Source organism: Pecten maximus, chromosome 6, assembly GCF_902652985.1.
Source record: "Pecten maximus chromosome 6, xPecMax1.1, whole genome shotgun sequence".
NCBI classification, from domain to species: Eukaryota; Metazoa; Mollusca; class Bivalvia; order Pectinida; family Pectinidae; genus Pecten; species Pecten maximus.
Window position 1 is genome coordinate 20,030,229 of NC_047020.1, and position 23,486 is coordinate 20,053,714.

Here is a 23,486-nt window from a genome sequence, read left to right on the forward strand (position 1 = left end):
AGTTTACTTCAATGATATAGATTATCGGCGTGTTTGATACTCGGTTTGTGGTGGTTTCAATCATTTGGAGAATGTTTCCCTGGTGCGTGGCATTGATGTAGCATCAGCCGCTTACCTTCACGAACCTATTGTCTTATTCATCTTTCAATTTTACAATAGGATCCGTATTTTGTTTTCTCATTTGTCCAAGTTTAATAGACGTTTGGTTTTATTTTCTTTTATCTAGTTTTGTTTTATTTTATTTATCTTTTTTTATATCATTTTTGGTCACAGCGTAAAAGGTGTAATTTTTTCATTAAATCAAAATCGCTTCCATAAATTTGACCAAAACAAAAACAAAAACAAAAAAATGTTTCAAATTGTTCGAACATATGATAATCAATGAGCGGTTCCATCATACAAGAATCAAGTTTGCATTAAAGGTTGGTTGCTAATCTGTATTTAGGCAAAATGCAATTCTTGACATTAGCTCTTCACCTAACTCTGTGTCTAGACATGTCTTCTTAAATCGTCGGAGACAAACATGTTTTCCTGGCTTCTAAAGACAAATACCGGATACCACATTCGACATTATCTAGAATCGCTTACGCCACCAAAATAATGATGTTGAGTTCCGATTTGGAAAGTCATAAAGCAAGTTATCAAAGATAAATTGTAATGATGCAGATGAAACAACATTTGTTGAAAACAGCAACTTTATTGACAAAAAAAAATAGAATGAATAAATATTATAGTAGAATCTCATTTAATTAACATATAACATAAAAAAAGCAATCCACATATTTCTCCATTCTTTAATGAAAACTATCTTCTGTACAGTGGGAAGTCTGTAAGGTTACATAATCCGCTGTACCTTCCTACATGAGCATTTCTCACTAAATATAACTAAGAATAGAAAGTGATCAAGCGATAACCTCACAAATACAAAACAGGTACCTATATTATCATACAATTTATCTATCAAACGTTAACTACATGGCTAACAATTTCTTTTTTATCACAAATGTTGACGGAAATGAGCCGTTAAATAAGACTATTGAAAATACGTTATATCGTATTCGTAATAGAAGCTCTATTGAAAATAAGCTACATTTTAGCTATCTATCAATTTTCCTATTCCAACTACAATATTCAAGCTACATGTAATGGATGATATTAAAGATAGATGGCCCCAATCCACTCATTTTAAAGCATAATATGCAAAGGAAATATAAATTGTCAAACAATGTCTTATATATATTCAACAATATTGATCAAGATTATCTTTGAAAAGTAAATATATTTTAAAACAGGCAGCAAGCATCCTATCATAGATAATTACTAAGTTGTAATTAATGAGTTTTCATTTACTTTAGCTTGACGCAGATATATATTGACAAACATATAGATATGCTAGATATTCAAAAACATGTACATTTGATACTGCTGATCATAATTACATTTTATACCGTATTTCTAAACACATTATTTGGCAATAATATATGAAATATAATTATCAATTTAAAAGTTGTTCTGTATCAGAATTCAATGAAAACTATTAAATTTGAGAATGAAATATTAAATGAAATAGTACTCATGGCCATTTTCTAAAATCAAAGATACGCACAAGTGATTATCACTTGCGTAAAACAACACACTTCACATAAAAAACACATGGGCTCGGTCTATCAGTAAAATATTTGTCACGAAAATATCCGTTATACAATTATAAATATACACACAAAATCTGCACTTATTACGTAGCCGATATCCTAAAAATGGAATAAACTATTTCCAGAAATTGGTCTTTAAGAAAGGGACAATATATCATGACTAGTAAACGAATTGCTGTAAATTCAATGTTTAGTTCCTTCAATCTATTATTTTATGTCTGTCACAATGCAAGACGTTTATCACCTCTACAAAAAGTATAAGGGACAGGACAACTAAATACTCTAAGGGCGCAATGCCTTTGAATTGCTTATTGAAGGACGGCCGTTTTCGGGTAAATATAAGTTTTGAAATATCATCAGCAAGCATGCTGGGTATTGCTAAAGCAATAATGTCCCCTATTGGCCCCCGCTGAAAATATTAACAGTGACCTTGACCTTAACCCTAAAACCCTAACTTGATATGTAGCTACTCATAGTGAACTTACAAACCAACTTTCACCAACATACCTTGAAGCATGGCTGAGAAAAGCGCGGACTGACAGACAGACGGACGGGGAGGAAACGTATTGTCAGATGTACCAGTATTCTTAAATTGGCCCCTACAACCCCTGAGAAATTAGTTACCTCGTGACACATGAGAAAATATCTTCAGTAAATACATCACAAAGGATACACAAGATAATTAAAACACACTATATGCCTAAAGGCATACAGCCCTGCATCGTTAACTTCTCTAATACGTCACAATCGTGATGAACATTAGCACCATGACATCTGCATGAACTGCGAAAATAACTTCATGTAAATATATTGTGACGATTTCGGAATAAGCGGTCCCGTGGCACACAAAGAAATGCTTTCATTAAATGAGAAATCTTACAATTATAGATATACATGATGTGTATGCACACAATTTGTTCCTTATTTACGACTTATTCATTGAATAACGGGACATATCTGATATTAAACGACGAAGGCAATAATGTTCTAGTGTATGATGTGTAAAATTCATCAATGTTAGTGTTGGTGTGGCAGTGTGTGATTGAAAGGATTTCTAAATTTGATTTTGCTGTCAGATGTCCATGATTACCGCACATGCCTCACCATTAAGGTGACGGAGTTTTCACTGTCTGTGCCCGTATCATCCTGTTAAATACAGACTCCGGATTTGATAACAGATCTTGTGGTTTTCCCGTCTCCACGACCTGTGTATAAGATAAAAACAGTAATCTTGATAAGGCGTCAACTGACATGAAACTTTATGTTTTTATATATATTTAAACTTAAGGTATGATGTACGATATCAGAACTGAAAAAAATAATTTGATGAATTGGAGTAAATTTTATTTAAATAAGCCATTCGTGGTTTAGTGTGTTGATGTCTACTATACATATGTACACTTATATTCGTTTGTGAAAGTCAGTATTCGTTCAATCACGAATTATTACACCGAAATATATGCACCAATAACATCCAGAATTGATACTACAAAGTATTACTGTCAAAGAAATTTACTCGCGAAAGATATACCTCTCCAGCCTCCAAAATCAATATGATATCACAGTGTAAGACAGTGTTGAGTCTGTGAGCGATCGTGAGGACGGTACAGTCGGCGAAACTCTCCCGGATAGTCTCCTGTATCATGGCGTCTGTGGACGTGTCAATAGACGCTGTAGCTTCGTCCAGTACCAGGATCTGATACAGGATATAGTAGTTATTGATCAATATCGATTGATATCAAATATGATATTCTTTCAAAATATATAACTTGCTATGTATTTCATGTCTTCACCTTATTCCGCCTCAGGATAGCCCGCGCCAGACAAATCAGCTGCCTTTCTCCAACAGAAAAGTTTTCTCCATTCTCCTCCACTTTTAATTGTAGTTGGTCACCATACCCTTTGATCTAAACGCAACACCAATAACGCATCATTAAGTTTCGTTTTAAGGCATTAAGAGATAGAAATATGCTACTCTTTTCTACATGAAAAATGCCAAAGTTAAACAACAAAATTTTGACTTCGAAATAAGTAAAAGGAGGGGGAAATAGACAATGGTTGGGGAATTGTATACCTCCAATAACGCGTTGTGTTGATTTATATTAAATCAACTAAACCAACTAACTAGTAAGTCAACTAAATGCTTCATATAAGTACATTAACAATTTACCTTCTCTTTCATGTGAACTTGTTCTATAGCTGCCCATATAACTTCATCTGTATACAGATCAAATGGATCCAAGTTGTATCTATAACGGTGAAAAATTATAAATAAATTAATCATCTGAAAATACTGTAAATATCAACGCATGTTTTCACTATATGTGGTTTGTAACAAAATATGGAGATATCATCAATATTCAAACTAATGCATTGCATTGAACAGCTTAATTTGTATACTACCATATTTGGGCATTTCACCTAAAGGTCTTTATCCATGTAATCGTATTCACCCCTCATGTTCCATACCTGAGTGTGCCGGTGAAGAGGACAGGGTCCTGAGGTATGGTGGACAGACGAGATCGGAGAGTTTTACGCGGGATGTGGGCGATGTCAACTCCGTCTATAGAAATGTGACCTTCTGACAATTCACACAGACGGAACAGTGCCGCGGCTAGGGAGGACTTACCTGTATAATAACAATGCCAAAGTGTAACGAATCAATCTTGCCTGATATTAACATTAGACTAATGATTGGATTTATTAAATTGTATAAGCACTGTCATAGTAGTTGTTTCTGCAAGAAAGTTTATAAATAACTCACCGGCACCTGTCCTGCCTACGATACCGACTTTCTGCTTTGGTTTTATATCGAAACGGATGTTTCTTAAAACGGGGTCCATGTCCTTCCGGTAGCGCATCGTGACGTCGGAGAAAATAAGACAGCCGTCTTGCGGCCAATTCTTATCCGGTATCACCGAGACAGAATCATCTTCTATTTCTATATTCTAAAAAAAAACGATAACTTTTAAACATGCTTAACAGGTTTTGGTTTTAAATTCTTTTGAACGTTCACCAAGATATTGAAAAGTTTTGTTACTTTTGGAGAGGGCATTTATCATTAAAATAGTAGAATGCACAATGAAAATATCGGAGTTGTCCCGTTCAGGCCTATTGTAGTATTTCGAACATTAACAATAGCATACACATATATCATTTTTCAAAGCATAACGACATTACCGATTCATATTCGTGTATCCTTTCAACAGAGGTAAACCTTGATTCCGTCTCGTTCGTTACCCTAACTATAAACTGCATGGACGATACCACCTGTATGAGATAAACAGTTTTCATATATTCTTAAACAAATAGTAACACAAATAGCGAAAGAAGGCGATTCGTGGTTGATGAACTAACGTGGCATAGAAATCACGAATAATCTGCCGCTTTTACCACTACACCACATCAATAAAGTTTCAATGGCGCAGTGGCGGTCGGTCCGATACCCTGATATGATCATAATGACAAATCGCCTATTAGAGGATATGAATATCCGGATCGCAATGTATAGACATACATGGACGGAAACCGTACACATATTACATTACAAATATTGATTTAAATTTCGACTCGTAATTGTATTGTGTTGAACGTGATTTATTTACACATACAGTTTTGCAAACAACTAGAAAGGTGTACCATTGATGTTGCTATAATATCGCGGTGACTAAACTTACAAAACTAGGAGGGCATTCAAAATAAAAACAGTCTTTTCCTGAACATTTGAATGACATTCACAAGAGGAATTATGAGGATAAATGAGAAAAAAAAGTGACGGAAAATATTGATGAACTCACCCTGACACACAAGATATACGACAGGGCGGCAAACGCAGGAGGGATTGTTCCCTTCATTAAGATCATAACCAGCATCGTGACTACTATCATTACTGAGGCTGTTATGTCTAGACGAAGTTCTATCCATCTCGTGATTCCTTCTACCAGGAACAGTCCTGTTGTCGTCACATCAGTAAACTTCATACATCTGTGAACGAAAAATGCATGATGTGATTCTTGTAAAGCAACAATGACCGAACTACTTTCCAAATGTAAATTTACGCGAATTATCCTTAAATGTTTGTATATCAAAGTATGAATCAAAGATAACGCATAGCATGACGCAAATCATGTTACTGCTAGTTTTTACTTCGTCAAACGAACTTGCATTATGCTACCTCATCTTGGATGGGTCTTTCCATGTACATGCCGAATGATATACCTATTTCAACTGTTACCATAAAAGTATTTTATCTTCTTTAACTTCTTGTCCTATATATATACTCAATAAGAGCATGATGATATTGTGAAATTTCATTATTTCAATTAAATTTTAGAAAAAAATGATCATTTAGGCCAAGGGTGGAATAAAAAGATGTATTTTTGTTAATAATAAAGATTCACGAATTACATTGTTTGCTTACTCTTTTATAAACTGTTTTTGCTGTTTGAATGAGACAATTGTAAAAAGTCCTTGTGCGGATGCAGTCACATGATTGATCAATGGAGACATAACAATCATTTCAAAGCGCTTCATCTGCCTGGTTGACTCGACCGAAATCCTCTTGAAGATATAAAATACAACTGTTAAAGCGACTATGGCGATGAACGTCCATGGAAGATTGAAGACAGCCGAACCAAGAGCCATGACAACCATCACCACCAAACGAAGCAATATATCGATAAAGACGGGGATGAAGACATCACCTGATTAAAAAGAAAATTATGTGTCCTTAAAACATATTGACACAAGTGAAATACCCGAAACTATTTACTTGATAATCATAGTGATAACATAAGAAATTGATATCTTCACTGCGATGATATAGCCTTTGTTGTTGATCAATCAAAGCGATGTATTCTACTTTATATACACCGCACTGAAATTCGACAATTTTTCAGTTCAGATCCAATTGAAGCGACGTTAGAATTAGTGGCTATTTGCTGCATTTCTCCAATATATTGCAGCTTTTGATAAAATACTCATTTCACAACAGCTTACCAGGTAAAAACAGAACAAAATGCTGAAATTTCGTTGAGCAACCCATACAAAATGACGCCGTAAGATTACGACGTCACAGATTATGACATCGATTGCCGCGCTTGTTCAACGCAGAGATTTTTTTCGGCTGTAAAAATTAGAAAATTGAACAATAAATGGTTTCCCGTTGAATTTAACATGTATTTCTCTCGTATGACAGAATATATCGAGATTTTTCACTCGTGTTTCGTACTCGTGAAAATATCGATATTCTACCATACTAGTGAAATATATATCTCATATTCACCGGGGAATTATTCAATACCGTCTTTATAGCACATAAATGTATATCAGCCCTCTATGGAAAGTGGTCTGTTGATAGTATGGTGTCGATCCATCAGGGCTTGTCTCTAAAGACCGGCCTTGTTTCAGTGGGTAAAACAAGTTGTTGATTGATCAACTTAAATTTACAAACTGATTGCAGAGATATTACATGAAAACCTCGTGAATCATAACAGTATGCTTACGAGTCTAGAAACACAGTAAACAACAAGTAAAAATAGAGTTAGATTCACATGATAGCCGACGTGGCACCACTAAAAGTGTAACATAAGGTGAATAATTTTGTGTAATTACTTTCATCTAAATCCTGGGAAAATCTGTTGAGAATCCGTCCGGCTGGGTTGGCATCAAAGAACTTCATGGGGGCCTTCATAATGTTGGCTAAAGCGCGGTTATGTAATAATCGAGTCGACCGCATCATCATCTGTTAACAAACGGACATAATAAAAACACAATAGTTCCAAAAGCGTGAAATAACAAGCGTGATATTCTTGTTAATTGCATCTCATAGAATATCGTGAATTGTAAATTGTATTTCTCTTAACAATACTATTGGGAAATATCTATCTAAAGTTTGAGCAACGTATGACGCGAAACATATGTGTAAAGCGACACATTCAACTGAATTTACCACACAATGTAATTTCGTGAAAACGAAGACCGGATTAAAATTATTAAAAATATACCAAACGAAATTTTTTTTGACAAATTAAACACAAACTCGTTAAAAATTATACCTACCCAAGATTGACCAAGTCCTTTTATGATGGTAAACACCACGATCCCTACCATCGATCCTAGATATATCAAAAGGTAAAACTGCAGCCTGGCACTGCTGTCTGGGAGTGGTACTGCACGTGTATAGTTGCTATCTTGTAAGCTATATGTTTGATTAAGCTTTGGTATGGAGTAAGGTGTTGATGTATTTGATGACATGGTGAAGTTAACGAGAACACTTGCTGAGGCAGACTTTGCTAATTTATCCTGCAAAAGAGAACCCACATTTTACAATGGTCAAAGAAAATGTATCAAGGTAACAACGTAAATTGCAAAATTAAAACGACTATTTTATAGCAAATTATATTATCGCCGGCACATCCATACAGCCTATCATTAACTAGAAATAAAAGTAAACTGTAGACACTTTTGGATGACATAATGTTGAAAATATGAGGGAGCCAAAGTTTTTTTTTCATATTTCGATTAAACCACAATAGAGTGCGTCGATGACTTACGTTATCGCGAAGCCAGAGACCGAGCCACCAGTCTGTGAACACCAATGAGGCGACTGAGATGATAACTAGAAACATAACAGCAGCCATTGGTACATAGCCGCCGCCGGCACTTATATAAGTTTTGTATGTCCCCCAGGATACATCGCCAGTGTGAGCTTCTTCTTTCTCAGTTAGGTTACCTGTTGTAAAGGAACATATTTCTAATTTCCGTTCTTTTCTTTGTTCGTTTCATGTCATTCAAAAAAGCAATGTTCCGACAATTTTCGAGTAACAAAAAAGTAAAACTAATTAAAGATGTGACATCTGTAAAATCCTTTTCAGATGCTAGCTGGCAAGCACTACGGATGGACCTTAAGTATCCGAGGTTTATCGTAATCGTGCATGCCACGTTGTAGTTTCCATTGAAGCCAAGAATATAATCATGTACAATGTATTTCATTATCTTTTTCAATTGTTCAACATCAAATATTTAATTCATTATGTAGTTAATTCACTCCATCTATCACTAACTTCATACTTAAATGTGTCATTCTGCTATTCAATCGTGTAATATTCGAGAATACATATGCAACTTTTTTTATGAGAATCCGTCTCCCTCAAATAAGTTTGTACTTTCATCTTGATATCGACCAAATGTTAAGGTTTGTGACAGGTTCTTGTCGATAGAAAGACGGCATGACGGACGAAACAGTTTATTCTAAAATATCACGCCTCCTCACATTAGATACAATGGCAAAAGTAAATAATCACTTTAAACGCTTTTTTTTTGTTAGAATCTAGATAACAAAGAAGTCAACGGCCAAAACTGTAAGGAAGCTGAGAATCGTTGTTCAATACCCGACTCACCTTTATTCTCGTCTGAATTTACTGTTTTCTCCTCCTTTGAATCATCGGATGATTGGATTTGACCATGTTGTGACGACGAGTCATCACTATTTCCTGAAAATAATTTCGAAGTAGTTTATGCAAGCACAAGTTCATCTGTATTGAAATTGCATATTGACAGCTGTTAGTATTATAGCCGCTTTCGACTGGAAGTTTTTTTCACAAATACCAGAACTTTAATCAGCAACTGACATTATCTGTAACCATGTAAGTTAATGAAATTTAAATAGAAATAAATGATATGGTGAAAATAATGTGTATAACATTGGTGGTTTCAAATGTTTAAAACAGATAATAAAATACATAAAGAAATGACAATATAAATAGTTGTCGCCATCTACTACTGAAAGCACATTCAGAATTCCCATTTATCGATCGATCTATCATTACTGTAGTGCATTCTGGCAATTTCGATCACTTGAAACTTATTTGAAAAAACAAATGCTAAGGTAACAAAAAAGAGTTGTTGCTACGGTAATTATTCTGAAATCCCCCTCCCCAACACACACACACTTACACAAAAAAAAAGAAAATCTGTACCCTCCACTAGTGTGAACTGTTCTTACCAGTTGCTGCATTGTGTGACGTTGTGGTGTGGAATTGACCCATCATGGAACCATAGTAACCGTCTCGGGCAATTAGATCGTCGTGATGTCCTCGCTCAGCAATCTTCCCCTCCTCAATAACCACTATCTCGTCACAATGACGGAGGTACTACAGTGATACATCAAGCATTGCTTCCTTTCATTATCATGAACTTTGTTATCAATACCAGTAAAAACATGGCACATGGATTTAAATGTTAAATGTAAAAAAAAGATACTTAAAATCGACCTAACCATATTCAGTGATTACCTTGTATGACATCTGTAGCTTGGTTAGGACATTCTGATAGATAAAGCCCCATTGTAAAAATGCGTTTGTGAAACATACCTGCAATTGATGAGTGACCAGTATAACGGTCTTTCCTTTTAAAGTGCTCCTTATACATTTGTGGAACAAATGTCGTCCAACGTGGACATCAACGGCGGACAGTGGGTCGTCAAGGAGATACACATCGCTTTTACTGTAGACCGCACGTGCTAGACTCAGTCTCTGTTTCTGGCCTCCACTGATATTGATTCCTCTTTCTCCAATCTAAAACATACATTTTCAAAGAGAAATTAAACATTGGCATTAATTTAGTTCTCCTAACAATGTGCATCATCAAGTGATTTATGATCGACTCACACTGTTCATATGATTGATAACTAGATGTCATTTCCCTCTTTCTCACACTCATTTAAAAAAAGAGGATTATTTCCCAAAAATGTTCATACTTACCTCTGTCATATCTCTATTTGGCAGTAAATCGAGATCAGGTTCTAGTCCACAGGCATAGATAACAGTATCGTACCTGAAATAGTCATACAAATAACTGTGCTAATAACTCTATATAATATTGTGTTCAACATAGGATATCGGATTTGTTATCACAAACTCTAAAATTATGACAATAAACCCGAATGTTCTGGAAAGGTAAGTATCTTTAACTCCATCAACTACAACTCTATGTACATATTCAGGTGATGTCACATACTAAAAGTGAAAGCTGGGTTTCTTACAACAGATCAAAAAGTAAGCCGGGGAACCATCCATAAGCACATCGACGATTGCCGATATTTCTTTTTGCACTTTGAATATTTCAAAATGAAATCTTGTCGATAATAAAATTTCGCTCGTCTTCTTCTACGTTAATTATGCGTCTATATATTATACCGAGCACCACAAATGACAATGGGAGATAGTGCTCGGCCATTGTTTTCTTATCTGAACCTCTACATTTTTTTTTCAAAAAAAAAAGAAGATTCTGCCAATCTGAGAGCATGTTGACCATATTATTGACTCAACATGAACTAGAAATTGTAAGATCGGAGACATGATACCTGGTAACGAGATTTTGTATTTTCTATGTAAACGAGCTTTATGTTTATATAAATTTGATGCTAACAGACTGTACAGTATTCATACCATGTGTTGTCATATGGTTGTCCGAACAGTACGTTTTCTCTTAAAGTTCCATTAAATATCCAGGCTTGCTGAGCGGCGTAAGCAACAGATCCATTTACGGCAAGATGGCCTGTTGATTTTGGCATCTGACCGTGAAATAAAAACATTTTAGGAAAACTTCAGGTTTAAACCTTTAACATAGTTGTTGATTAATTCATTAAATAAGGTTACATAAAATCATATCCGTTAGATTACAATGTAGCAGATGTTCGTTGATGGAATGGAATACAGATCTACATGTACTCACACGGCCAAGAATGGCTGATATCAGGGACGATTTCCCGCTGCCTACTGAGCCACATATACCTATCAGGTGTCCCTGAAACAGAACAATGGAATATCTAAATGTATTGAAATATGGCATTATATGATACATAGGTACATGTACATAGACGTAAGATATCAGGACCATGCCTACCTAAAGTATTTTACCTCAGGTATGTATACTTGTATTGGAAAAAATATTGTTAATTCTTTTGATGAGTCGATAATTAGACAAAAAATAAATTAAAGTTTACTTTTTTAACATCAATCTGGATATCGTCTAGCTTGAACGGATCGGCGTTTTCTGTACGTGATGGATCCAATGCATCTGCAATGTCAAAATATTGCATACATGTATTTCCATAGGCTTATATTTATATTTGCTTTTATAAGAATGTTGAAATATGAGAAATACGATTTACCGAAACTTAAAAAAATAAATAAAGGCTACTCGAGTTTTTTGTTGGCATATTACTGCATTTAATAGAATTCCTCACCAAATCAAGTTATTTCTCCAATTGTGTATACGTTACAATCATTGCGATGATGTGCTAATTAATAATGTATTATTCCCCTTAAACACACAGAGCGGAACTGGAGGTAAGTAAAAAGAGAAATTAAAATGGTTCAAATATATGTGTAGCATATAACTTACCATTTTCTTCTTTCTTTTTGCTCTTTTTCTTTTTATCTTTTTCATCGGACATATCATTTGAACCTTCCCACTGGAAAACACCGTCTTGAATTTCAACAGAATTGCTCTCCTCTCTGACTTCAGACGTCGGTGTTATATAATCGTCTCGTACAAGAAATTCCTACAAGAGACGCAAATTGGTATTATGTTTATTCATGGTTAATTTTATGCGACCTTTGTTCTATATATCAGATAAATTTGCTTTCTTTAAGCTCTTTGCGGGTTTCTCATTTGCTTAATGCATCCGATATAGATGTCTGGAAATCGACTGCAAGTGTTGGTATATTAATATCTCTTTGAAAGCTTCAAATCCACCAATGGCCTCACATATCTTAAATAGTTCCTCGTTTTAAACAATTCACACTACACTTTTGTCATGTATTTGATATCCTGTCTCTGATAACGCATTCAAATAAAACCATAAAAACCATTATCTTGGATAAGGTTTCAAAATCCGTCTAAATCGGTGTTAATTAATCATGATATCAGGACAGAAAGGTCATCAATAAGAAATCAGACTGAACATGTATTACTGTATATCCGCGATATTATCTGCTAGGCAAATTTATGCATCATGGCACAATGAGCCATTAATTGTCAAGTCTTTCATCTGGGTAAAAGAAACAAGATTCTTATGCAGGTATCGGCGAAGTCATTACATTTCTGATAAAATTGCAGAAAAAGACTTATCTGATTAATTGGTCTAGAACATTTGCATCTGTCTAATGTACATGTATGTTTACAAACCATAACAATGAGAGGAGCACCTTATTTAAACACACACCTTGATTCGCTTCAGTGCAACGTTTGATTCCCCGTACATTCTAGTCGCAATGGGCACATGGGTTAGTAATATGCGAAGATATTCCATAGTAGCAGCTAGAGCAAAGGCCTAAAATAAAAACTACAATGATAACCGTGATACAGTTCGTGCAGACAACAATAGTCGTTACAATGAAATTGAATTGAGTTTACTTGCTCTGTTTAGAATATTCGTGCAATATGAAACTGATTTCCCTAATTTGTGCCCTAGTTTATTTCATTTGCGTTATTATCCTAGGAACATTCGAAATTACGTAAAATTATTATTTTCGATAAAATTCCTGATTTACGAACGTTTAAGAGGAATTAGAATAACAACAAGAGGCCCAGAGGACCTGTATCGCTCACCTGGTTTCATGAGATATGAAACAAGAATGATGCTGAAGTATATTTGTCGCTGGTATTGCTATGTCAATATATATCATAAGCATTTTATATGGGTACATGTACATTGGTTTTATTTTAATACTGAAAATTCCAAAAAGTGCATTAATCCATGAAATGATATTGACTTTTGGCGCGACCTCATAGGGATGCTACCACACAAATGTGAGTGATATCCATTGCTTAGTTTCAGAGAAGAACTTGTTTAGACCAATTGACCCCTTTTGACCCTGACCTCTGCCCCCTTGGGGGTCAGCTCCTTCCTTTATGCAATTTTGAATCCCTACCCCAATAGGATGCTACCAGTCAAACCATTGCTAAGTTTCAGAGAATAAGTTGTTCAAATCAATTTAGCCAAATTGACCCCTTTTGGCCCCACCCCTCAGGCCCCTGGCGGCCCGGGTCAACCCCAACATTTTTACAATTTTGAATCCCCACCCCATAACCATGCTACCATACAAATGTGAGTAATATCCATTGCTTTGTTTCAGAGAAGAAGTTGTTTAAACAAATTGACCAATTTTGGCCCCGCCCCTCAGGCCCCTGGGGGGGTCAGCCCCACCATTTGTACAATTTTGAATCCCCATCCCATATGCTACCCGGGAAATATGAGCGATATCCATTGCTTAGTTTCAGAGCAGAAGTCGTTTATTTCAATTTTGCAAAACTTACCCCTTTTGGCCCCGCCCCTCAGCCCCCAGGGGGGTCGGTCCCGTCATTTGTACAATTTCAAATTCCTACCCCAAGGTGATGCTACCAGTAAAATATGAGAGATATCCATTGCTTGGTTCCAGAGAAGAAGTCAATTATATGAATATAGCCCGATTGACCACATTTGGCCCCACCCCTCAGGCCCCTGGGGGGTCAGCCCCATCATTTGGACAATTTTGAATCCCCACCCCATAGTGATGCTACCAGCCAAATATGAGCGACAGCCATTGCTCGGTTTCAGAGAAGAAGTCGTTTATATCAATATAGCTGGATTGACCACATTCGGCCCCGCCCCTCAGGCCCCTGGGGGGTCAGCCCCATCATTTGTACAATTTTGAATCCCCACCCCATAATGATGCTACCAGCCAAATATGAGCGATAGCCATTGCTTGGTTTCTGAGAAGAAGTCGTTTATATCAATATAGCCAAATTGACCACATTCGGCCCCGCCCCTCAGGCCCCTGGGGGGTCAGCCCCATCATTTGTACAATTTTGAATCCCCACCCCATAATGATGCTACCAGGCAAATATGAGCGATAGCCATCGCTTGGTTTCAGAGAAGAAGTCGTTTATATCAATATAGCCAAATTGACCACATTCGGCCCCGCCCCTCAGGCCCCTGGGGGGTCAGCCCCATCATTTGTACAATTTTGAATCCCCACCCCATAATGATGCTACCAGGCAAATATGAGCGATAGCCATCTTTTGGTTTCAGAGAAGAAGTCGTTTATATCAATATAGCCGGATTGACCACATTTGGCCCCGCCCCTCAGGCCCCTGGGGGGTCAGCCCCATCATTTGTACAATTTTGAATCCCCACCCCATAGTGATGCTACCTGGCAAATATGAGCGATAGCCATTGCTTGGTTTCAGAGAAGAAGTCGTTTATATCAATAGCTCCAAATTGACCCCTTTTGGCCCCACCCCAGAGGCCCCCAGGGGGTCAGCCCCATCATTTGTACAATTTTGAGTCCCCTACCCATAGGGATGCTTCTGACCAAATTTGTTCAAATTCTGATCAGCGGTTATGAAGAAGAAGTCAAATAAGTCAATTGTTGACGGACGGACGGACGGACGACGGACGACAGACGGACGACGGACGGACGACGGACGCCACGGTATGGCATAAGCTCACCTTGGTCCTTCGGACCAGGTGAGCTAAAAATGGACTAGCACTTTAAACAAATTTAAATCTGATCAATCAACTGTTAGACGGGTAATCACTTATGTAACCATTTTTAGAAATAATGTTACATTTTGAAGAATCTTCAAAACGTACGGGGATAATAAGACCCAAGACCAGTTGTTCTGTAAAAGTATGTGCCTTCTGATTCATAGACTACATCAACTATGCAGTTCCTGGTTAAATAGAGTACTGTGAAGTCATCAAAATGAAGTAGTGACAATAGAACTACTAGGCATACTAATGGCCATCGATCACGTCGATATTCATATCTTACAAGAAAATGTAAGATTTCTGGACTTTAAAAAATGTCCATACTGTTCACCTGCATGTTTTCCAGTGAAAAAAATATGAATATTTCTTTTATCTGTCAGTATACCGTACGGTAACCATACAGGGACATGTCCTAGTTGGTACTAGTATACTTTCTTTACACACATACACACGTTTTTAACATATCATAGTTGATTAATATTCAGGAATTTATTCCCAGTTTCAAGATTTTAAGCAGGAACTTGACATAAATTTTCAACCCAGGGTCCATTAAATATGTATCATAGAATTATATATGTATCATATATAGCATCCTTGATACTATAATACATATAGACCGTAGATTGGCAATTCGTACCAAAATTCTGTGGGTAATTGTGATACTGCGAATAAAATCCTAAATAGCAATTCAGCTCCGACATATTCATGACGCGTGTGTGTGAAAAGATTTAAAACTAAAGCATAAATATTTACAGTTTCGATAAAGAATTTATCATCAAAGAAAAAAACCTTTGACGCTGTAATATCGTTTCCAAATGCCATGTAGGTAGCAATGGTTGAGACAGTAGCTAGGGACGGTGTAACAGGATTAATGGCACTGGCCACAGAGTTTATCACAGCGGCCTGCATCAATATCCGCATTTCACTTTTCCTTATTCCTGTGAAACAAAGTTAAAATAATGTATGCATAGATCATATATACATATACATATACATTGTATACAATAAATAAGAGGAAGCGTAATGTGAACAAAGTCTGTTTCAAATTCCTTAGTCGATATATAACTACAGTAAAACATCCACGACCTTATGAAAAACTACAAAGGAAGTTCAGGGGTTTCTTAATCGGCATCAACTATTATATAAGATTTGATCAACACACAACAAAATGCCACTTTCTGCAAGAGATCCGTGGACTTTGTTACAAAGAAAACCATGATAATATTGATCAACTTCAAAATGTCTACCGTATAGAATATTTTCCAACATCTTTGAAATGTGGTGTCGAAAATTGTTTACATTTTAATATATATTGGAATATTGAAGGTGGGGAAAGAAGGGATAATACTTTCACGAACGATAATATCGCACAACGAAATGGCCAAACAACCACATTTAGAACATTAAATAATTTTTCTTTTTTTATTTAGGTAAATATGAAAATGAACGAAAAGAAAACATTCACGAACTCCACGAAGAGATGAATTATTACTGAACAATGTATAGGAAAACCATATTACAACAATCCCTTTACTATTTAGTACATCATCACAGGATGATTCAGTGGAGATTATATCCATGTCAAATGTTTATACTTGAAACCAATATTAATATTTCATTACTTTTCCAACCATCTGATTTAGAAAATGAATTAATAAAATAAGGTAGTGCCACAAAATAAAATGTTCCTGAAAATCATCTAAACAAATAACGGTGCTGACTCCCCTAGTGGCATGTATTTTAACAGTGTATGTCTGGACGATATCTTATTGACAAGTTTATATCTTCTCTTTGAATGAAGGACTCAAAAATATTGAGATTAGGTCAAACGATGTGATTAAAAGTTTACCATTGGTCAAATGTATTATCTCCAGACATTGATTAGGTAATTAAGAACGGGTATCTCGTAATTTACCGTACCTTTAATGACATCAAGAAATGAGTCTTCCCAACCATACATTTTTATCATTTTCATATTGTATAGAACCTCCTTCATTTTACGTATCTGAAAATAGATTAAAGCATAAAAATAACAATTTCCTCTGTAATAATTTTTTTATCAATAATAATGGCAAAAAGTATCACTGTAGCCTATACAAATATATTTGTTTTGGCGATTGTCTTAAAACCTGCATACACACATTCTTTTCTGTTAAATGTTGCTACCATGAATGATTTGGAAAGGCAAAACACATCATTATATTACGTAAAACACAATACCCAAGCCCAACAATGATCGTCTTGAACACACGTACCCGTTGTTCTGTAAAAACTAGTGTTTTTATTCTGAGGTTTGATATAACAAGGTTCAATCGCACCTGAAATATAAAAACAACATATTAGAATGAATAGTTACACAATCAACAGTCTCCGTTAATTAGCGAATGCCACGTTTTTCTAGAAACCCTGCAAATGTCGTTTGTTCAGACACTTTATAAATACCTTATGTGAGCCCAGGCATTTTAACGCGAAGATGATTATATATTACGCAATGATGACTTTTTGGTAAGGAGAAAACAAATTGAAATCTCACTTGCAGCTGATAGCAGAATATGAATAACCCAAGTGCTATGAAACACCACGGTCCAATGAGGTAGAACGAGTAGACGCTTGCTATGATGATGTATACTGGAACGGCCATCAGGAATGCCAGTGTTGCGCAATTAACGTGAAGTCTCCGGGCATCTGCTCCAAATATGGTAATCATCTGTAATATGTGTAAAATTATATAAAACAATAGAACCAGTGTATTCCAGGACTATTGGGGCCCTGTGTTATCAGTGATATATGTACGATTTTATGTGCTGTATGTTATCATAGTTTTGGTAGTGAGGGCAAAACTCATGATTTTGACCTCTGAACTTTTGGCACTAATGAATCCAGAGGAAATTGACAATAGTTAAATACTTCAGAAAGGTCATGATTGCTTCAAAGTTTTTTTTCCCAAAATGTCGCTCATGAAAGTTTAACTTGTCAACGAATTAGTGAACAAATTATTTGTTGGCGTATCAATATTATTGTAACGGCGTGATGATATATGTCGACATACACAGTCATTTTTGCTGTTGTTGTTGGTTTGTTTTTCTTTTTCTTTTCTTTTCAATTGATATTGTGTCGTCATAATCGAGGCTCGATTTAATGGTTTCATTAAATGTTAAAGACGCAATTAATTATATTTACGTGGCAAATTTCCTCCAAGATTTAGGCTACTTTTTATATTCTATATTCGTAATAATTAAGTATAGTTTATCGTCATGTATATGCATCACATGCAATTTACCTGAGAGGAAACTTTTCCTGGTACACTTTGAAATTTCATGAATTTCTTATATGCTAATCCAAGCACGCCAGCACGAAATCGCATACCTGTGAGTTAAACAAAATTGTTTAAGTTAACTCACTGAATATAACAAGCAATAAATGCCTTACAATATATTTTATGCAGTTGTTGCTAAACCAGAAGGTGTCGGGATGTTAAATAGTATAATTATAGAGGGATACAGCTGCTGAATATCATTGGTTTAACGTCCGTACAGCAGCCAGTCATGTAAAGCAACAGACAGAAATGTACAAAGGCGGTGAAATGATTTATCCTATTGTCTAGGTGATATAGAGATACATGTATTACTACCAAGCTTTTCCCATTAAACATGTCCATCTAATTACTGATTTATCTACCAAGATCGCCATATTGTCGACCATGAACAGTCATCTTAAGTACATTACTTGAATTCACCATGACACCGCAACACCCAAATCACAGTAAGCAACGATTTATTCATTCTTAAATATGATATAAATGATCTTTTTTAGAAACATCGCATGGTCGTGAATGTGTGGTAAATGGTGTTACCTGTATGAGATCCAAACATAATCAAGGCGGTGTACGATGTCGCTCGAAGCAGCTGACCAAAGAAATTTCCTACTAATAGCGCTATGGCAACCCCGAGATTGGATTCCTCTGATTCTAGGTAGCTGATGACCATGTTCGTAATGTAACCCTAGGCACAAAAATATAACATTATCTCTGAACTCAAAAAGATAACGCATATTTTTATAAATAGATTTACTAAGACATTAAAGGGGCAATCCTTCGTTCGAACATCAGAAACATGCACAATTTCTATTGATGAAATAAATGTCCGAACGATGATTATTTGAGTGTTTGCGCATACAAGTAATGAAATAAACACCGAAATGTACAGGAAAACGCGTATCGTATACAAAAAAAAACTAATGTCTTTGCTGTAATTAGTGATGCCTCGGGTCAAATTAAGAATTTTCAGGACTTAATACTCGAAGAACTTTGGTTTATCTTGAGATTAAAACTACCGTATTACTGTAAAGATTATATCTTTTACTACTTGGAAAAAAACACGTTTTTTCCAGAAAGTTTAATTTTGACGACATAGACTTTATTCAAATGAAGGAATGCCCCTTTAAACATACGTGACTTTTTTTTTTTTACATATACAGCTCTGTGAATGGTTAAAGTAGTAATGAAATACTCACTGTCATGAAAAACGTAGCGGTTGCATTCAAAACAACAAGAGAAAATGACACAAGTAAACGAGTTTGTGCAAATTTGAGCCACGTCCTTATGAACGACGACTTTTCCCTGCCATGATCCTTCAACTCTTTCTTCCACAGTCGTTCTAGTCTGTTAATAAGAGAGTAAAAATAGGGAATCTTTTAATTTTTAGCAACATTTCAATCGCTTTATCAAACTAATCAATACACTGCATTAAAATGTTTATTCCCAAAACGTCATTAAAGCACCATAAATCATATATTGTGCGATACCGTCTTAAATGATGGATTGAAAGATTCATCCCATGAGGTAAGGTCCCTTGCATTGGATAATTGCACAAACTGCGTTTCTCCTTCCTAATATCAAATTGTAGTTGTATGTTTGAAACACCAGAAAGGAAATGAGCGGTATTTGAATGTAGGTATCAGATGCGAAATAAAGACAAAACATCTCAAGTATATAGTCATAAAAGATATACCACAGAAACTTTGCAAATATTTCTGACCCACGGTAGATAATACACACATTATATATATATATATGAATCATCGTAGGCTGGAAATTCGTGTCAAGTCCTATATATAGAAAACGTTGAAGTTGACGAGATGCAAGTAAAATACATATATAAGTGTTGACTGACAAAAGATGACGTTACATTTTGCACTGGCGCTAGTCTGGAGACAGATCCATTACCATTTCATGGACGATAGTACATCAAGTGTTTATGTAATATCGCCAACCAGTCCCTATACGATGTATCCATATTAAATCATTTTGGGATGAAACGTCTATTAACATTTTCAAATGTCTTGACCGTTGGTCACATAGCGTTCCATTATAGAACATGGCTTTGTACGTGTCACACTAGTCCCCGCCTTTGGCCCACGCCAGCCGAAGGGTCCATGGTTGTTATTTCAACTACTACCAAAAATATTACTCTTACTGTATCTTATTGTATTATCTAGTAGAGATGCACGTGAGCTTACTACGTATACCTTTCGGCATTGACGTTGCTGGTCTCCCAGTCGGAACACTCCCAAACATCCTCCTCCTTTATCGCTCCTCCTCTGTTTTTGTATATAGTCATCACAAGAGATGAAATCCATGATATTGATATGTACGAGAATAAACCAACTTTATTGATGGGTATTTTGCCATCTCTGAAACAAACAAATTCGATATATTCAAGATCACATCCATTGATTATTTATACTTTCTTTAATCCGTTTACTTTTTTCAGGGACGTCACCTAAATTTAAATCAATTGTATTGCATAAATATTACACAAAAGTTCGGACGCTAGTTATCGAAACTTATCAATGTCCTCTCCATAATACAAGAATGCATATGCATATATTAATTTGTACATGTATTTATGTATGTTTTACTGTATATATTTGATGCACTGTATTTGTACTGATAAACCGCAAGGTTTAAAGTAATAAATGAATTGAATTGCAAGGCTTTTCAATGACCTAACGATGATCAGCAGGATATATCTTACATAGTATAAATAAATCAACAAAAGTAGGAGAAAAGTCACCATTCTGATTAACCGTTAGTACAGGTAAGGTCACAATCTCTTATCCTGTTAGTTGGCTGACTCATCCAACTTAACGGTACAGAAATAATACATTAACATAATATAATGTACATTATACATGAACATAATATAATGTACATTATACATGAACATAATATAATGTACATTATACATTAACATAATATAATGTACATAATACATTAACATAACATAATGTACATTATACATTAACATAACATAATGTACATTATACATTAACATAACATAATATACATATATTTGTGTGTTCATAACAGCGTATATTGTAGGTTTTTTTTATTTACACAGGAGAACAGACCTTGTCATTAATTCATTTGATAAACGTAAATAAATGTCTGAGCGTTCTTATACTTGAACAGTTCATAACAGAAGAATATTTCAAAATATTAACTCTTTCACGGTAGTAATTACCAAGTGAATTTCGTCTTTGTAAAAATATTAAATTCTGGACATTCTATAATATAATGAAATTCATCATCAGTTTTATTACTTTTACATAATTTACATATCCTTTCAGCTCTAACCAAATCTTCCCACCTGCCAGTTTCAATTGGTAATTTATGATAACATATTCTAAATTTACACAACATTTTTTCCCCATTTTTCACATCTAAAACATCAAGGTATTTTTCAAAACACAGTTCTTCTTTAAAAATTCAGTAACAATGTAGCTTTTGAAGAATTTTCAATATCAGATTTCCATTTTTGTATAAACTGGTCTTTCGCCAATATTCTTTCGACTGAAGCCAACCAATAAATCTTCCATTGGTATACATATTCTAATGGTAGGATTCACAGGGACCTACTATAATATATATAATGAACGTGGGTTGGGAATTCATGCCATGTCCCTGTGGTAGGTTTCATTACAATGTCCCAATGAGTGTCGCCTGACCATGTGCGGGTCGGACGGTTCTCGGTGTGGCAATGTGTACCAATCTTAACCTGGACCATATCGACAGAACAGATTTTAAACTAATCGATATCGTTATTTGTTTCGGACAATGTACATTATAGACATCAAGTATTTGTGTACTTAAGCTCGGAGACTTACTTATTTGAAGGCCTAAATGGTTTCAATATCTTTAAAGCTGACGAATATTTTCGGCTAGTATTTAACGACAGGTGGCTTTCTGCAAGAGCTCCTGTCACCGATAAATCCCTGCAATTTACAAAACACCTAGATTATTTTATATCAATATAATATTGATAACATATGCGTATGTATATGATAATACTGAAAAGTGTATGACTACCAACACATGCGTGATTCTGGTTTTTTTTTAACATGTCTGTATGAAAATAACCTTTGAAGATATTTAATACACGTAGTATCTAGATAGATATTTCATTAATTGATTATTTCGCTACTTGATATATATTTATATATTGATTAATTTTAAGGTTTCATATACCCTAGTGAACCCTAATCTAGAGTTGAATATGTCACCGTCCCACACATATATCTCACCTTGAGGTGTATTCGGCACCCAGGTCAGTATTTGGAACAGAGGGAATTCCAGTCTTAACCAGTAATGGCTGTCCGACCTGTTTCCTATCCGTACCATTCGTACCATTCATGATTAGAGTCTACCTGAAATGAGAAATATAAAAACATTGTGTCTTGTTTAAATTAACGAAATCACAGTACACACAACTAGACCACGATATTGTCATTTTACTTACCGGCTAGTCAAATCGTACCAGATTCTTTCACAGCAGAACTGGTGACCTGAGAATGTGAGCAGGATTTAAATATCATGAAGGGGTGTCATTGTGTGCCGTGTATTGATTTAGTCCTCTAAAATGTCTAAAAATACTCCAAAGATATTGGGAGAATAATCCTCGGGTCTCTGTGGTCATTACTATTACACATTAGTGTATGTCTGCCTCATTGTCGTATAAATGCATAATATTGATATATTGGAGAACAATATATACACTAAACCAGAGACGTAAACAAGTCTCTGACTAAACCCAGATACCTTTCAGTATGTTGTTAATTTGTTCTCTGCTAACCCGGTTGGACCGAGGGTTAGTTAATGTGTTTAATGGAAACTTGAAGTACCGTGACCGCTTTAATCATAGCTAAATACCTGAACCTGAGACGTAAATACGTATACGTCTCTGCGTTTGCATGTACATGTACAGTATACACATTTAAAATTGATTAATTGATAT

The 23,486-nt window shown here is 35.4% G+C and overlaps 1 protein-coding gene across 3 annotated transcripts; it reads right to left on the reverse strand.

The window, feature by feature from the left end:
- Nucleotides 1-677: 677 nt before the first annotated feature.
- Nucleotides 678-23,254, reverse strand: LOC117329190 (multidrug resistance-associated protein 5-like). 3 transcript variants are annotated; one of them, XM_033886996.1, is made up of 32 exons: nt 22,992-23,254; nt 22,777-22,899; nt 22,360-22,467; nt 20,719-20,883; nt 19,705-19,852; nt 19,046-19,193; nt 18,473-18,558; nt 17,726-17,899; nt 17,448-17,510; nt 17,113-17,197; nt 15,982-16,130; nt 12,883-12,990; nt 12,060-12,219; nt 11,659-11,732; nt 11,388-11,459; nt 11,102-11,226; nt 10,415-10,487; nt 10,025-10,228; nt 9,658-9,805; nt 9,044-9,145; nt 8,207-8,385; nt 7,713-7,955; nt 7,266-7,395; nt 6,073-6,355; nt 5,450-5,636; nt 4,833-4,922; nt 4,417-4,600; nt 4,122-4,281; nt 3,823-3,901; nt 3,446-3,559; nt 3,184-3,348; nt 678-2,857 (listed from the first exon to the last, which is right to left on the reverse strand). In XM_033886996.1, the coding sequence occupies exons 2-32, from the start codon at nt 22,884-22,886 to the stop codon at nt 2,759-2,761; spliced, it is 4,215 nt and encodes a 1,404-aa protein (XP_033742887.1). In that variant the 5' UTR covers nt 22,887-22,899; nt 22,992-23,254; the 3' UTR covers nt 678-2,758. The 3 variants fall into 3 exon arrangements, with proteins under 3 accessions (XP_033742887.1, XP_033742889.1, XP_033742888.1); XM_033886998.1 differs by having other exon boundaries at nt 9,053-9,145; nt 22,992-23,253; XM_033886997.1 differs by lacking the exon at nt 22,992-23,254 and having other exon boundaries at nt 22,777-22,973.
- Nucleotides 23,255-23,486: the final 232 nt, after the last annotated feature.